This window comes from Colius striatus, chromosome Z (genome assembly GCF_028858725.1).
Source record: "Colius striatus isolate bColStr4 chromosome Z, bColStr4.1.hap1, whole genome shotgun sequence".
In the NCBI taxonomy this organism is placed as follows: domain Eukaryota; kingdom Metazoa; phylum Chordata; class Aves; order Coliiformes; family Coliidae; genus Colius; species Colius striatus.
This window is the reverse complement of record NC_084790.1, coordinates 13,239,171-13,257,723: the sequence shown is the minus strand read 5'-3', so window position 1 is coordinate 13,257,723 and position 18,553 is coordinate 13,239,171. Positions and strand designations below refer to the sequence as shown.

General features: G+C 37.4%; 1 protein-coding gene across 4 annotated transcripts in view; it reads left to right on the top strand.

Moving 5' to 3' along the window:
* XRCC4 (X-ray repair cross complementing 4) overlaps positions 1 to 18,553 on the top strand; it is a 184,955-nt gene that overhangs the window by 108,165 nt on the left and 58,237 nt on the right. For all 4 annotated transcript variants that reach the window (XM_062018237.1, XM_062018234.1, XM_062018235.1 and 1 more), the window contains one exon: positions 18,178 to 18,322. In XM_062018237.1, the coding sequence (XP_061874221.1) occupies positions 18,178 to 18,322 (145 nt within the window). The remainder of the gene's footprint in view (positions 1 to 18,177; positions 18,323 to 18,553) is intronic.

The following is an 18,553-nucleotide window of genomic DNA, read 5'->3' as shown; positions in this document are numbered from 1 at the left end:
TGCCAAGCCTCTCTCCATCATTTTTGAGCAGTCATTGAGAACAGGTGAGGTGCCTGAGGACTGGAGAAAGGCCAATGTCACTCCAGTCTGCAAAAAGGGCAGGAAGAATGACCCAGGAAACTACAGGCCAGGCAGCCTCACCTCCATCCCTGGAAAGGTGATAGAACATCTTATCCTGAATGTTATCACTGAACATATGAAGGATAAGATGGTTATCAGCGGGAGTCAACATGGCTTCACCAAGGGGAAATCCTGTTTGACCAACCTGATATCCTTCTGTGAGTGCATAACTGACTAGCTAGATGAGGGGAGAGCAGTGGAAGTCATCTACTTTGACTTCAGCAAGGCTTTTGACATTGTCTCCCATAACATCCTAATCAGAAAGATCCAGCAGTGTGGCTTGGATGAGTAGACAGTGAGGTGGATCAAGAGCTGGCTGAATGACAGAGCCCAGAGGGTGGTGATCAGTGGCACAGAATTAACTTGGAGGCTTGTGGCCAGTGGAGTTCCACAGGGATCGGTTCTGGGGCCAGTCTTGTTCAACATCTTCATCAATGACCTAGATGAGGGGACGGAGGGTACCCCCGGCAAGTTCCCTGATGACACCAAACTGGGAGGACTGGTTGATTCCCCAGCAGGCTGTGCTGCCATTCAGCAGGATCTCAACCTCCTTGAGAGCTGGGCAGAGAGGAACCTCATGAGGTTCAACAAGAGCAAGTGCAGAGTCCTGCATCTGGGAAGGAACAACCCCATGCACCAGTACAGGCTGGGGATTGACCTGCTAGAGAGCAGCTCTGCAGAGAGAGACCTGGGAGTCCTGATTGATAATAAACTGAACATGAGCCAGCAATGTGCTCTCGTGGCCAAGAAGGCCAATGGCATACTGGGATGCATCAAGAAGAGTGTGGCCAGCAGGTCAAGGGAGGTTCTGCTCCCCGTCTCCTCTGCCCTGGTGAGGCCTCATCTGGAGTCCTGTGTCCAGTTCTGGTCTCCTCAGCTCAAGAGGGACAGGGAATTTCTGGAGAGAGTCCAGCACAGGGCCACCAAGATGATCAGGTGACTGGAACATCTTTCATACGAGGAAAGGCTGCAGGAACTGGGGCTGTTTAGTCTGGAGAAGAGACTGAGGGGAGATCTTATTAACATTTACAAATATCTAAAGGGTAGGTGTCAGTAGGTTCGGACATCACTTTTTTCTACAATAGCTAACAACAGGCCAGGAAGTAATGGGATGAAGCTGGAACACAAAAAGTTCCACTTGAATATAAGAAAAAACTATTTCTTCCACACAGGACTCTACCATCTCATGGTCGCTGCAGCCGAGGTTGCCTCCAACCTTCACATCCCTAACCAGGCCATCCTTATTCGTCAGCACCAGGTGAAGCAGCACACCCCTCCTTGTTGGTTTCTCGATCACTTGTGACAGGAAGTTGTTGTCAACAATCTGTAGGAACCTCCTGGACTGCGTGTGCTTGGCTGTGTGGCTATCCCAGCAAATATCAGGGTGGTTGTAGTCACCCATGAGGACCAGGGATTGTAATCATGGGACAGCTCTCAGCTGTTCATAGAAGGCCTCATCCACATCCTCCTCCTGATCAGGTGGCCTGTAGCAGACTCCTACAACAATATCACCTGCCTTGCCCTGCCCGTTAATTTTAACCCATCAGCACTCTACCCACTCTGCATCCCCACCCAGACACAGTTCGGTACACATTAATTACACATAGAGAGCAACTCCACCTCCACGCCTTGTCAGTCTGTCTTTCCTGAACAATACATAGCCCTCCATGGCTGTGCTCCAGTCATGGCAGCTGTCCCACCATGTCTCTGTCACTGCAATGAGGTCGTAGTCCCGCATCCGCACCCACACCTCCAGTTCCTCCTGCTTATTCCTCAGGCTGCATGCATTGGTGTAGAGGCAGCGCAGGGGCTTAAACACACAGGTTTCCCTGGATGGATGCAGGAGGATCCACCCCGGTTTGGCTCTCCCTCAGGGTGGTCAGCCTTCCACATCTCAGCACAGTGTGCGGATTAAAGGCACTTGTCATTGCATTCCCTGTCCTGCCCTGTTTCCCAGCTAGAGGGGACAGCTTGTTCTATTTTACTTCTCCTCCCACCCCCCAAGTCTCTTAGTAAGACATCTTTATTAAGTTTGCTAGCCTACTACTAAACATTCCAGTGCCCTTATGGGAGAGATGAATCCCATCCTGTCCTATCAAGCTGTAGTCCCCAAGGAAGGATCCGTTGTCAAAGAATCCAAAATTCCCCTGGGCAGGAGACTTACTGTAAACAAGGCTGTGTTTGACTGGAAGGAAACGAGTGAGCAGAGGGAAAATGGAAGATGTGCCTTAGCAGGGCTAGAGGAGAACCCACAGTTTCTGTCTTCTGGTGGGAGGAAAGTACTAAGTTTGTGGTACAGATTAAGTACTTTGCAAGCTCTTTTATGAGCTTGAAGGAAGGACCTATGCCTGTTTCATTCTTTGCCACTCCATCTTTCTTCAGCAGGAGTAGTAAGAGCAAAGACCAGATCAAGTAGCATTTTAATTTCTTTTTTTTTTTTTTTTTCAAAATGGATGTCAGACAGGAAGAAGTGGCAGTGCTTTTTGGTGAGTGTAAGCTATTTCCCACTTTATCCTCTTTTCTTCATCATCGCCTACTAAAGCACTGTAGTACATGAGAGAAGTAAAGTCGTGTTTGTTAACAGTAGCCACTGGTTTTGTCAGTCTTTTGTCAGACCTGTGCTACATATCTGTATCCGGTATCTAGGGTAGGTAAATATAAGGCAAAACAAAATACAAACCCTTTCTTCCAGCACTCTTGTGTCTCAGAGTTGTTCTGCCCGTGTCTTCACTCAGGCTTGATCTGTGCTGCTGCTGTTGCCATTCAGAAATTAACATTTTAACCATTGAACTCGTGCAGTCATTTATGGTAGGAAAGATTCTGAATGTAATGAGAGAAACACCCTTAGATAACAACATCAACACAATTCTTGTTGTTAATAAAAATAGTTAATTAATAAAAATAGAGAAACCAACTGATTTTTTGTAGTAAAGAGTACTGAGAGTAAATGATGGACACACATAGCATTTCCCTTTTTATGCTACCAAACAAGGGGCTCTGAGATGGCTGTCTTGATACATAACCACACAGGCTAATTAGCAACCCCGGGACCAGATTGCTGGGACTAGAAGCCCATCATAGCATCCAAGAATGTGCTTCACAGACTAGTCTAGCCACATAACTGACTTTTCTAATGTTGAGAAAGATTTATTGCATCAAATGCGATCACAGTGATGATTTTTATTTTTTTGTAATTTTATTATCCTTGATACTTCAGAGCTTTTGGGGAAAGAGAAGAGGAATTGACTGTAAGGCCTTTTGTATAATGTAAGAAAAAAGTGCAAAATTACTATGTACAGAGAAAAAATGGTCAAGAAGGATTCCAGGTGTTTCTTTGGTAATGATATTATTCAGCTGCCTTTTCAGGAAACACAAATTAAAATGACTGTGTTCATGCACAGTATGCAACTTGCTTTGTTTTGTGTGTTTCACCAGCAAGCTATCACAGAATAATACCCTGAATTGTCAATTAGTGTAATTCATTATAGTTCCATTAACTTCCAGAGAGGCTACTCTGGTCTATTCTGCTTCCATTTCTGGCTAAAGTGTTCAATTCTGAATATGTAATAAAAGGCATATTCATTTTAACAGCTGTTATTCACATTACTATTTTGCACTCAGTCCTGGTTGTTTTAGTGTTATTTTGTAGATCAACAATGAGATTGTTGTGGACAACACAGTATATATGAGCAAAGATTAGATGTATCTTTTTCTGCCTTTGAACTTTATTCTGGCATTTTTACTCTTCTGCATAGCATTCTACTCCACAAGTAATCAGAGCTGGTCTTCCTGGGAGGCATGCTGTCAAAATAACAGTCAGTACCACTGACTGTGGGACTAACTGTAGTACTGTGACAACTTCCATGCTTAAACCTAAACAGACAAGGAAAGAAAACTTTTTTTTTTTTAATGTCTGATTTGGAATTCTGTGGGATTTAATTTTTTTTTTAAGTACAAGAATGACTAATACCAGTACAATAATGACTAATCTGTTCCAATAAAAGAAAATTACAGGTTCTGAAACATCTTTTTAGGCAAATATTATGATTGTTAGAAACAATGTTAATTAAAGGCAAAAATTCTAACATTAAATAACATCAACATTCTCATTTCTAAGGATCAAACTGTCAAATATAGTACTAATTAAGATAGCTGGAGTACTTGTAAGATGTCACCTGTGAGAAAAGATGTGAGAAAATATGATATGAAGATTCTCTGTTGTACATATCCTTTTTTCTTGGAAAAAAAATCAAATTATATAATTTTTTCTGCTTATAGAAACATATTATGGCTTTCTTTCATCCCACACATCAGACAATCTAGCAACCTTATGCTGATTTTTCTATGAGTGATTGTAATTCTGTCTTTGTAGTCTAAACTACTTTTTCTTCCTCCTGTCTTTTCAGAAAATGTCATAAAATCAGGCATGCTTTCCAACATCTTGAGAAAATTTTGCTGGAGATAACCTACTAACATTCTTTTTTTTTGAAGACATGATGTCTTTATAGTATTTCATTACTAGAATTTAGTATGTTGTTTGTATCACAGTGACCCATGCTTTCACATTCTCTTTGCAGCAAGATGCCAGAGGAAAAATCCTTTTCATTCTAAATTGGTCTGTTTAATTGTCTGTGGGTTCTAGCATAGTGGTTTTTTTTCTTAATTTCAAGCACTTTATACGTCATTTATTCCTGTTTTTTTAAAAGTGTGGAACCAGTTTTTTAAATCATTACATAATCAAAAGTTTTTAGGCTGTTGTTGTCATTTATTGAATTCATTTCTGGAGATACCTTTACAGTTCTCTTGTAAGATGATTGTTATCATACTGCCTTTTCCCTACCTTTTTTCTTTCACAGATGGGAAAAGTTACTTTTTCTTGCAGATATAATAGAATGCATTAAGTAATTAGTCTCCATGTATTTCTTTGCACATACATTGAATGATCTGCACAGAAATTTGTGGGTTTTCCCTGGTTTTGTGGTCCTTATCCTTCACTGATGTCCTGGAGTGCTATTCTAATGAACTTAGTGTCTGCAGCCTAGATTTGAGCTATGTTGTCTTCTGGTGAAGAGGATAAAGTGAGAAACAGCTTACAATCACCAAAAAGCAGTGCCACTTCTCTGACATCCATTTTGTAAAAAAAAAAAAGAAATTAAAATGCTACTTGATCTGTTCTTTACTCTTACTACTCCTACTGCAGAAAGATGGAGTGACACAGAGTAAAATAGGTATAGATCCTTCCTTCAAGCTCTTAAAAGAGCTTGCAAAGTACTGAATCTGTACCACAAACTTATTACTATACCTCTCAGAAGGCAGGAAAAAGGAGTGAGTATTCACATCCTGTTCATTTAAATCCCATTTTCTCTAAGCTTTCTTTAGTTACAAGGAGACTGTATTACTCTTTTTTTCACAAAAACACTTTACCATTATAGTGACTGTTATTTTGGAGGAATGTAAGGAAGTATTTAAATCTTCACAGGGCCTTATAATTGCAAATGATATTTTTAGTGGTAAAGGTACGTGAAAATTTCCTGGTGTAATGAAATTACGAAGTATTTTAAATATAGAAAAATATTTTCTTCTCTCATATAGATATTTTGAGGTTATATAAAGTACTAAGCAACTACAAATTATCTCTATATATAGATAACGCTTTTTTGTTGTTTTAAAGTCATTGCATTTTGATGGAGGGATTGAGGAATTGCATGAAGTTTTTCCAGTCCTGTGTTCTGTCTTTAACTAATTTCTCAGGGTGCTTCACACTACAAAAGGCTAAGCTGAATATCAGAAAGACTTAGTAGTAAGTTTTTTTATCAGAAGAAAATAACATTTTCCATGCTTGAACATGTGTTATTTTGTGTTATCAAGTGGGTTTGATGATTTAGGTAAAGAACCTATCATTCCCATTTTAATAAAGACTTTGTGTGGTGTCTCTTGGCTCTGGTGACTGTAGGCACATTGGCTGGGGAAGGATACATGGAACATTAGCACAACTCAAGGTGTGAGCCTGTGTTTTCTTACCAAGGAGTGACATTTTTGCCATATGGAAAGACTATCCCAGAGTTAGTGGATCTCAGGGGAAAAAGACAGTCTGTATAATGAGTCTGGCTGTGACTCTTACCATCACACTACACAATTACTTCATCTTACATCCTTGTTGTGCATCTCAGTTGTCTGATTAACTTGGTACCAGGCTATTTGCTATAGTCTTTTGCCATTCATCTTCCCCATTATCCTTAAAATTTCCCTAAGTATCTTCAAATTTGTCAGTAATAACGTGTTTCATAGATGATTTCATGAAGTGGGTTAAAGTTGAAGCTGAAGTTGAGCTCTTTTCTAGCTGCATCTTCAGCTGTGGTCTGTTAGTGGTGACCTCTGTGCATGTGAACAACCCAGCAATATCAGGAAAGCTCTGCAGATGTTCAGAGGCTCGATGAAGAATAACAGTCCAGGTCAGAATGTAAACACAGCTCTTGAGTACCATCATAAGTTTTATGATTCATTCACAATGAATTGTAAATGATGAATAAAAGTGAAAAATGTGCTTTGTGCATGTCTTACAGACTGCATTGGAAGTGTTTAAAAGCATCTAAATAGAAGTTGTTAAAAGCAGCCTCTTGATTCTGATTGAGACAAGCTGATTAATATTTTTTTGTTCATTGTGTATTAATGTCTTGTACATGATCAGATTTCGTGTTCATTGTTCAGTAAATGTTACAATAAATATTAATATATTGCTGTTCTCAAAGTACTTATTGAGATCTTTAAGTTTCTTCAAATATATTCTCAGAACCTCTTAGAGTAACCAAAATTATCTGTAGCATTTTCCACAGCAAAATCATCCTGTGATTTTGATTGAAATTATGCTAGTGCATCTGCCATAAAAACGTTCATTTCATGTCTGACTGAGACACATGCACCTTCTATGTTCATCATTTCTGAATCCATTATAAAGACCTTGATGTCAGCTGTATATAAAGACATGCCATAATGACATCTTAAATGCTATCTTTAAATTCCCAGCATGAAAAGCTTTTTAGAAACGCTATATGAAAAAAGCAGGTACCTAACGGCAATTTGTGGATAATCTTCATGGTATGTCTTTTATTTAGTGGAGGCTTTGTATTAATTTCAATAGAAATAAATGGATCCAGAAAGCTAAAGGTGTAAATAGAACTTTGTTCCTAGTGAATGACATTCAAAACCTCAGGTCAGCTTACTTCTTTCGTGACAAATGTAAGAAAATGCCCTCCAGAGTTTGTAAGTCTATCAGCTGCTGGAATATTGGAATATAATTTATATTGGAATATAAAATATGCCAATTTTTGGGGTGAGGGAGAAAAAAGATATATCCATACAAAACCCAAAATATAAACATTATAAAAATCACTTCTGTCACAAGGTTATTTGTAAAGGGCGTGCACTTCTCATGAAATAATTTTTCAGAAGGAATGGGCTGGACTTTATTGTAATTCTGTCAAAGACGCTGTATAGTCACTTTCTGGGCAATGACATCCTTTTACCAGTCACCACAATACATTCACTTTGTCTCTTGTCTCAAATTTTGCTGAAGGCAGAAAGAGGGAAGGAGAATAGATGGAAAATAAGAAAGTACTTATGAAATTTTTAGTAATCATCACTGAAACCCAGAGAATGCTATAGCAAAGCATGGACTTTTCTGAGAATGTCTTCTAGAGCCAGGTCTAGCTTTTTAGTTTTTCACTTCAGTGTTCATGACACTGAATAGTCTGGGCAGTGGTTAAGTCTTTAAAAGATTTAATTCAAATAAAAATAAAAAATAAACGAAGAAGCCCACAGTTTTTATCTTTTTGATAACTTTTAAATTTTAATTTCTCTATTACACTGTTTTTAATATTAACTTTACCTTTGATCCTGTCAGTAGTACTGTTTGTACTAATCAGGATTTTCAAACATTTTCTATCAGTGTTGATTACGACCTTTCACATGCTGAAGTATCATATTGACAATCAGAGTGGCGCACTGGGCTGTTAGATCCCACATTTATTTGTGACTGAACTTTGGTTGACAAAACTGTCCCTTTCTTCATGCGTGTCTGCCCAAAGACTCACTGTGTTCTCTACAGAGGATTAGCATCCTTACCCTCTCCAGCCTCCAGAGTCCCTACACACATGCACATAATTGATATCTGCAGGAATTGTAACACTTTGTAGCTGCTCCTATATTTACAGAGGTATCTCTACCCTTTGGACCTGGCTTGTGTGATCCTTTTCATTCCTCAGTGTCGAGATATTTTATAAAATCAGGCAAATATTGCTTATTGTTTACATACAGGGAACCAAAGCCTGGGTATTCTTCAAGGTCAGTGGTAGGATCAGGAAGAGGTCCTGTGTTCCACTGACTGCAGAGCAGGACCTTGTGTGTTGAATAACTTTGATTCTTAGAAAGTTGTTTGTAGTACAGAATACCAGAAGATTGGGATGTTGGGAAAAGATTATTAAAATTCTTATAGATTCCAGAAGATATTATCCATGTTTAGATACCCAAAACTTACTTTAATATTATCGAATAACAAATATTCCTTAGAGTAGGATAAAATGAACAGACAATGTTATTGATGACCACAACCATAGACAGAATTCAGATGGAGGCACTAAAAGTAGTAATTACATTAGAATCTTTCTGAGTAAGCAGCCACCCTTGACTGCTTCCAGTGCTATTGTTAGTGTTGTAGAACCACTGTATAAACTGCAGATGTTCCATTTCCTTTTTGCTCTATCTATCCATTCATTAGGTATGTTCACACGGAAAGACAATTTTAATGTAGCTGTTTTGTGTTCAGAAATTAAAATTATTTATCTTTTTGAAGAGATGTATTGCTAATGTCATTGACTTTTACAATAAATTATTTTAAAGTTTGGTGGCTTTTTGTCTCTCAAAGAAAATGGATAGGACCAAATATTTATATTGCAATATAAATAATATACGTAGCAAAATAGCTTCTGGTGTGAAAGTAGTATTTACTTAAATATTATTGTGCTTCCTTACTAAAATATAGTGAAATATGGGCAGTCAAAGTTCCTGTTTAAATAGATTTTTGTTTTAGTCTTTTCCAACTGAGACATTTTCTCAGTCTAAAGAAATGGAATGTTGAATACATTTTTAAAAAATCTAAGGCAGCTTAGAAGATACCACAGAATCAAGTTATTGGTTAGTAATTTATTCAGCAGAAAATGCCATCTTTGTGAAAACATACATTTTCAAGAGTGATTGCAGCCTGTGGATTTCCTTGACTTGTATCAATTTCCTCAAAAGTTGTTTAATGGGGAAAGAAATTATTCTAGAGGTGTTCAAATCTCCAGCTATTTCAAAGCACTATGGTGCTACTTCAGGGCACTGAAGAGGTTATGGCTCGAGTGTAGCTCACACTTGTTTTTTAAGAATACCTTCAGTACACAGAGGCTTCATGATCTCTGGCTTCATGATCTCTGCAGGGTTCTTAATGAATAAAATATTTGTGTCAAGATGATGTTCTCCTAAAGCAGCTAGCTTTTATGTGTATTTCTAGGAGGCAGACTAGATAATCTATAGACTGTTCAAGCACAGGGGAAACTGAGCACTTTATGCGAAGAGATAAAAAAAAAAAAAAAAAAAAAAAAGTAAGAGGCTTTGTTGTTTACAGATATTTTCAGTCACTTACATATTTCATCATCCACGAGATACATATTTTGAGTGAAGAAGTAAGCACAGGAGTAGCTATAGTTCATCGAAATGCATGCCTGAGGGGTTTGAGACTTACTGTTCATATTAATTCAGAAGCCTTGTTTCAAAGTGCTCATAAATAGCTATGCTACTTTATATTCTAAATAAAATTATGAGCAACCATTCTACATAAAGGTTAACAAAATAATATCTTACTGATTATAAATCAGTAAGCAATGTAATTACCATATTTAAATTCCTCTTTAGTACTGACTTTTGAATGTCTGGCATAATAGTAAATATTGTCTAACATATAGAGTATCCTTGGAGATGACACCCAGAAGCCCACCCACTGTCAGTGCCAGGGCCTGGATTAGCTGAGCAGGCTTATCACCAAAAAATTTACTAGAGGAATAACGATGCCCATTGGAATTCCAAGCATGAGTATATCTTTCACATACCTCATGAGAAATTACTTTGAGCTCCACTTTGACACTCATATTGAATCAAAAGATCACAGCCCAGAAACTTTTTCCGAAGCTTTTCTTAGCTTTATGTTTTTAATTTTTCCATCTGTCTATTTTGTTGTTTTGTTTACTTGACCTGTATGCTGTTTAATGTCTCTTGGGAATGCTGTTGAGAAGCCTCCTACCTCCACCCTGGGTGGTACAGATGATCCAAATAGGACATCAGGGAAGTTCAGAGAATGATTCCAGCAGTCACACCCGGCACAGTTAGCTCATGGCAACCTTTTCAGACAACAACTGCTTTAACGCTCTTGCCTGAGCTCAGATGCACTGATGTGCTAGATGATGGTGCATCCAACGGTGGTACACAAAATTTAACCTCATCAGAGCATTAAAACAGAGTTTCAAAACGGTTCAAGAGTCAGAGATGGAAAAGCTGAACAGCCTAACTCATCACCAGCACTCTTTGGCTAGTGAAAAGCCATGACAGCATCTGAGTTGCTAGGATTGCCATTGCTTCTGTCAAGCACCCAGAAGAAACAAAGCAGGGAAATCAACTTAAATCTTTAGGAGATTTCAGCCTCAATCAAGATTGCAATCCCTTAGCTTTCACTATTCCATAATGAAGCTTCTAGCTGACCCACTTCAGGAAAGATTTTAGCATGTTATCATAGAATCATAGAGCTTCTGTTTGTATTGTAATGCAGATACTGTTTTTTAGGTGCTGGAGATGCTACAGATATATCATATACAGCTGTACACTGTATTGTTGGGTTACTAATACAGCATTTCACAATGTTTATAACCAGTGACCATAATTCTTTCTTAGAATTATGGCTTTACTGAAGTATTTTTAGCAACACAATGATTATTGAAAATTAATATCTCCTCTGATAAGATACATACAATTCATTGAAATTCCTACAGAAAAATGTTTTTTTAAGAGGACTTTCTGTTAAAGACAACATGATTCTAGTCATTAAAATTAATGAACTCCTTCAGAGTCTCTGCAGATATTTGTGGAAACACTTTCCTTCTTTCCCCTCTGGTATTTTCTTATGTGAAAAGAGATTTTTCATGCTTCCCTACCGAACTTATTATTTGCTTGACAAAGTTACTTTGATTTTTTTTGCCATCTAGCTTGAAGACAATATGTGCAGGTAACATATGAGTACCTGAGTTGTCTCCAAGAAGTAGTTATTGAGAAGGAAACAAGGAAACCAAATTGTTACATTTTCCCAAAGGTTTGAAATAAGGGTTTTTTTTTTTTAATTAATGAAAATAATTGTATTCAAAGGAGTTTTGAAAAAAAAAAAAAAAGTAGATATCAGGAAAAGAAATGGTTTTGCAAATAGTAAAGTCTACATATTAAGATTTAGGATGCTTTGTCAGTGGTAACAGTCTCTCAGGGTGAAATGTAAACTTACTTACTGGACTTGATACAATTTGTACCTTTTGTGTAGCTGAATCTAAACTTTTCTTGCTAAAATTGTTTTAAAATCTATCTTCCTAAATACTTCCCATAGAGATATTCTTTATAAAAATGAATGTTAATAACTATCTGAGAATTTATAGAACTGCAGTCTCAACCACCTTTAGGCCCCAGGGGATTACAGTACAGTAAACCCAAAAGAAAACAAAGAGAATGGAGAAGAGTTCTTGCTGGTTTCCTAAAATTGAAATAGTGACATATTTGTGTCACTTCACTGAAGCATATGCATAAGATGTAAATACTAATGTTTAATTTTGGATCTCTGAGTGATCTAAATGGGTCTATTTCATATGAAAAATACCTAATTGTAGCCAAAATGCCATATATTCAGGATGATTTTAGCTAGGTAGAAGTAGTGTTTCCTAAATTGCCTGTCAAGAATGACTTAATCCCATTTTTCAGGAATTGCCTACATCAGTGAGACACATTCATTTCCATACACATTCATTTAGGAGACTGCTGAGAATGTCAAAGAGATGCTAATTACTGTCAGCTATGGTAATCCCTTAGGAATTAGGCTGAGATTGAGAAACCACATAATTACTGAAGTTACACTGTAGTCAAGGATTAAAGTGATGAGTTCTGCTCTTTTTTTTTCTTTTTTTTTTTTTTACCTTCATGGCTTGGGGAGCAGCTGTCACAGACAGCTCTGGTGCTCTTTGGGTGATTGTTTTGTAGCCACTTTGTCCTCTTTCCATCTATCTTACCAGTGCTGTGCAAGGGTAAAATCAGTAATTATATGTGTAGCCTAGTTATTTCCCAAATAAACCATCCTATAGAAAATGACAAGAAATTTGAGCAAGGGACAGATTTTACGTTAAATCTTCTGCTTCACTAAAGTGAACTAGAACTTGCTGCCTGAAGTTAAGCAAAACTAAACAAGGAAAATTTATTCTGTTAACAGGAGGACTCTGAGTGGAATTTAGGAGATTTATGATAGGAATTCATATCTGAAAATCTGAACAAATTTTCATCTTTCCTACTCTGATGAAAGAGGGATCAAGTAATTTTCACTCAGAATAGAGATTAAAATTGACAGATATTTGTGAAGCCAATCCCTTTCTGAGGATAAATACATTTCCTGTTCTATCCCAATCCAAAAATACATAAAGCTTTTTTTTTTTTTGCTTTTTTTTAGCTTATTGTGAACAAAGGAAGTTTATAATGCTAAATGCTTTTTTTTTTTTTTTTTTTTTTTTTTGGGTGGTACATGCCAAAAATGTGAATGTTCCTTGAATTCATTTGACACTGATCATTAGTTTTGAAATTATCATGTCACATCCTGATAATTCAATTACACAAATACGTAAATCTGACACCAGTACAGTGTCCAAATGTGTATTCCTTTGCAGAGTTCCCTTTTCATGAGTGGTTAACAGAATCAGTCCTGTGCATTATAAACAGTGGGACTAATCACATGGAGTCAGTGGCTGCAGGGCTATATTTGCAAAGGACACATCCCATCATAATGTAGCTTAACATACCGAGGAATACAAACATTTAGAGAAAAAAAATATTTTTATCAAGCCAAACAAATGCTTAGTATTTGAGATAAGAAAAAACATGTGATACTCTTTGGGCTAGTTAGCGAAAGGATAGAAATATAAGCAAATGAGGACACTGATATAGTATTTCCACTACAGATAGGATGGTCCAGGTTCTGCTTTCACAAATCTTTGTCAAAAGTGTCACTCTCTTTGTCAAAAGTCAGCAAGATATTATTTGCAAAATACTGTTGGAGTACACGACTTTAGAATCGTTACAGTTGGAAAATACTGTTAAGGTCATCAAGTCTAGCCACTAACCTCACTGCCAGGCCCATCATTAAGCCATGTCCCTCAGTACCTCATCTATGAATCTTTTGAATATCTCCAGGGACAGTGACTCCACCACCTCCCTGAACAGCCTGTTCCAATGCTTAATAACCCTCTTGGTGAAAAAGTTCTTCCTAATCTTCAATCTAAACTTGCCCTGGTGCAACTTGAGCCCTTTTCTTTGTGTTCTGTTATTCGTTACTAGAGAGACAAGGTAATTGTAGGAAGTGATCATATCTCCTTTCAGCCTCCCCTTCTCTAGGCTAAACATCCCTGACTCTCTCAGCTGCTTGTGAGACTTGTTCTCCAGACCCTTCACCAGCTTCATTGCCCATCTCTGGACACACTGCAGCACCTCAGTGTCCTTTAATCGGAACTTACATCAGACAGTTGAGATAAGGAAGTGTAGCAGGTCTATCAGATGTTTTGGATTATAGGAATGAGTTAAACAGAAGTGTTCAAGTTTGGAGATCCTTTACTATGTCTTGAATTTGTGCTAACAAGTTGAAGAGAACTCAAGTTATGTCTATACTGTGTTTCCTCTATGTAAAATCTCACAAACTTCATGCTTGCAGTACACCTTTCAGGAACTGGACTGCCCATCTTTAACCAAGCTACCAAAATGCATTTTAAAATGACTGTAGCTTTCAAAGGTCATGATGCTGTTAGTACACAAACAATACCAGAATCCAACTTCAATGGTGGCAGTTGAGCAAAGTTATCTGCTCCCTCTCATTACTGGCATGTTCTCTGTAATGATTTTGCTCTGTACCAGCTCAGCCAGGTGATTCCCCAGGCAGAGTCTGGCTGGCCAGAAACTGCTCTTAGACAGGTTGGAAGAGTTAGTGCTGTTGTTCTGTGTGGATGCAAGGTGTGGTGTACCAATTGACTTGAGAATGGGTTCTGGCATTTTCCGTATTAAAGGCATCTTCTACTTCCAGGACTCATCATAATATCAAAGACAGAAGTTCAGGAGTTAAATTTAGCTTCAAGAGAAGCTTACTTGAAATGGTGATGAAATTTAGACAGATAAGATTTTCAGAATGAAAAATTAGGTTTATGTTAGAGAACGTTTCTAATTTTTCCAAATGATTTTGTATCAAGCAGTGAATAATATTTTGCTGAAGCTTTCTTTGGCTTTTAGTCAAGTATTATAAATGAATTCATTAATGGGAATTATTTTTGGGCAACAGTAGTGGATGTGTGTTTAAAGTGGATGTGTGTTTAAAGTCTCATGGTGATGCATGGTCATGAATGATATTTTGGACTTTGAGTGTATGCCATCTTTACATTAGCAGTTCTACCTAAGAGGTAGTTTGATTTAAAAGAAAAAAACAATCAAAACAAAAAAATCCAACCAAATCTATAGTGATCAGGCAGTGTCTGTGAGCCATAGCTGCATTCTAAGCTGCCTCAATGAGAGGCCTTCTTCTTGGTATTTTAAAAAGAAACAGTCTCAAAATAGAAATTATCAACTTTATTGCAGAGTTTTACTTGAATCATTTGGCTCAGTATTTTTTTTATTTTGCTTGGTTTTACTCTTCTAGTTCATAAGAACAAAATTTGTTTTCAGGGAAAGATTAGATTGAGATGTTTTTCTTAGGTTTTTCTAGGATAGAGTTAATTTTCACAAGAACCTGGGGTGGGGGAGGCCAGGACAATTTACTCAAACTGGCAAAGGGAATATTCTATACTATACGATGTCATGCTCAGTATATGGCTGGGGGAGCTGGCTTTGGTGGGAGAGGAAGGATCTAGGCATGGGATTGGGATGGGCATCTGGTTCTGGGTGGTTAGCAATTGCATTGTGCATCACTCTCTTTGTATATTATTTTATTGGTAATATTGTTATTATTATTTATTCTTTCTTTATGTTGTCTCATTAAGCTGCTCTTATCTCAACCCAGGAGTTTTTTACCTTTTTCATGTGATTCTATTCCTTATCCCACTGTTGAGGGGCAGACTGAGCAAGTGCTCAGTTGCTGGTTGAGCCTAAACCATGACAGATGTTTAAAAGAAAACTAGGACCCTTTTCCAGCCTGAAGTTAGCACAAATGCAGAATGCTGCTAAGATGAACTTCCATTTCTCTTGCTCAAGTACCAATGAGAGTCTTGTGGAAGACAAACTGATTCTTCTCTAAACAGTAGAGAGCTTTAAGGCCCTGAGCACCGTTGCGTATTACACAAGTAAAAGCAGAGAGTCATGATTTATTTAACATCAACATTATGCACATTTTGTACATGTAGCTAACCTCTGGAACTACTTTTTAGCAAGAGCAGATATCGTGGGAGGAGAACAGCAGCAAGAAAGTACAGGAGTTATTATAGTAGCATTATTCAAGTTTGTTTGTTTCTCAATGGTAAACTATTTTATGTGTATTAATTAAGAAGGGGTTAAATTTAGGAAATGATGTTGGAATGTGTATAACAGTATTAGGGTAAATGTTAAATATACTACCCTGAACATACTGCCAGTAAATAGTAATTGTCAATCTTGAACATATTTTCAACATTTAGCACTGGGAAAGTATGCCTAGCTAGTTAAAGTATAGTATGGAGTTTTAGGCTGTAATTTAACCCATTTCAGCATTTTTAGTAGGCAATGTGTGTTGTCTGGACTAGACTTTGAAGTTTGTTACTTAGCTTATACCTTGGAAATATGTCAGCTAATACCTGTTGTCGCCCTACAAAGTCTGTGATGTAGTATAGTGCATATAGTATAGTAAAAGCTAAGAGATTTTGATATGTAAGCATATTACTCATCAGAAGCAGTGGTTGCACTGGCTCTAGAGAGCCTCCATTTACATGTTTAGTTTACAGTGTTCTTGATCAGAAACACTTTTTTTGAGAAGCAGTGAAATTATTACTTATGGGTTGCATATTTTTTTCCTGCATCGTTTTCAGTACACGTGAATAACAACTATGAAAGTAATTAAGAAACAGGACTCATTATTTACTTTCTGTGAAAACCTTCAGTACTGCATCTCAAATTATGGTGACTTTCAACCGTATGAAGATTAAGCCTTCCAAAAACACATAGAAAGTAACAATCAGGGAAATTACCGTAATAGCATCTGCCTCAAACACCACATTATTTAATATATTTCAGTTGAAATGTGTGCTGTTCTGGATATCCTTATCTTGAATATTCAAAGTAATTAAAGATTTTATTTTTAAAGTGAGCATATGAAATAAAAGCATGCTACAGGATGTTGATAGCTGGAATAAAAATGTCTACACATCTTCTGACTGCATAAATAGCAAGGAGTGTTTTAGCTTAAGGAAGGATCCAGTTGTCTTGACATTTAAGTCTCAAGTAAATAACCGTCAAAGCAGAGAAGGGAATGTTAAGTGTAGATAATGTATCTTCTATGAATTTACATCATAATATAAATGTGAACTGGGTATGAAATTATAGTTTATACTGTAATGCTGGAAATTAAAATGAACCTGGACAGCGCTTGCTTTACTTCCCTTCAGCAGAGAAGTCAGTGAAAACCTGCACAACTTATCCAGTTTTGAGTTAAGAAATGTCAGGAATTCTCCCTCTTTTTTCTCTTTAAGTAGTTTAGCCTGAACCAGGGTCACCTGTTCCAGGGTATGAACCTTTTATGCATAGCTATGCACCAGATGGATGATTTCTTTCCTCTCCTAAGCCACAAGTGATAGAACGAGAGGAAATAGCCTCAAGTTGTGCCAAGGAAAGTTTAGATTGGATATCAGGAAAAATTTATTCATGAAAAGGGTTGTCGAGCACTGGAACAGGCTGTCCATGGGGCTGGTAAAGTCACCATCCCTGGAGAGGTTCGAAAGATATGTAGATATGGTGCTGAGTGTCATGGTTTGGTGCTGGAATTGGCAGTGCTGGGTTAATCATTGGGCCCAATTGTAAAGGTCTTTTCCAACCTAAATGATACAATAATTCCATAAGCAGACATCAGGCTGACCATCAGTCTTTCTGCCCATTGTCTTCAGGGAGTTTCCAGCAAAACATGTAAAGATTTATTGCCTGGGAGTTCATGGTAACAGGATGACTAGTGTATAACAAAATATAGTGCTTGATCACAGCAATAAGCTTCTCTCAAGGGTTTATCCTAGTGAATATTGAATATAATTTAAATATTTTTTTGCTCTGGATGTGTGACGATGCAGCAGACAAAGATTCTAAACAAAGCCGTGCAGTCAGCAGAACACTCAAGCTCCTTTCCTTGTGCTACAGGGAAATCACCCTGTTTAATCTGAAGGTAAGAAAGACTTCAGATAGGTGAAACTGGGCTCTATAGGCTACCTCTGTAATTACTGTAGAGTTTACAAAGAGGAATGAGGAGAACATTGGTATATTTCTGGCTTATAACTTCTCCTCTTTCTCTCCACTGGCTACAAAGAGATGTTGAGGGATGCTTATCTTTCCAGTTCAAATTTGGTCTTTTTTTTAATTTCCCTTTATGTCATCTGTTTGTTTTGACACCAACTGTGGTTAAATCTTAGCACATCTTAGCAGTATAGAGATATTAATAAAAACAAACAAAAAATATTTTAAGATTTGTCTTGTCATACATCATATTCATGTTTGTATCAACTTTGGTCTTTTTCCCGTTGGCAGCACCAGTACGAAGGGATTCCCTTCTGGGTAGCCCAGATGTCATTGATACTGCTCCAAGAAGAAAGCGAAGACAAAGACCAGCAAAGCCAGATGGGACAGGTGCTAAGATGGCTACTTATGAGACAGAACTGCCAGACAGGGAGAAGTAAGCACCTTTCAAATGTATTGAAATGTTTTTATATCTAGAGATATAGAGAAGTTGTGGACTGGGGTTTCTATGTGTTTTCTTGTGCGGTTTTATATTTCTGACTGCATACTGTTGCTCTGCATTCCATATAGTTATTTACAGTAACTTTGCCCGGTTTTGAATAGTTGTGAATAATTAAATTGTCAGGCCCAATGACTTATTGAATTTAATACACTTCTAAAGTGACAA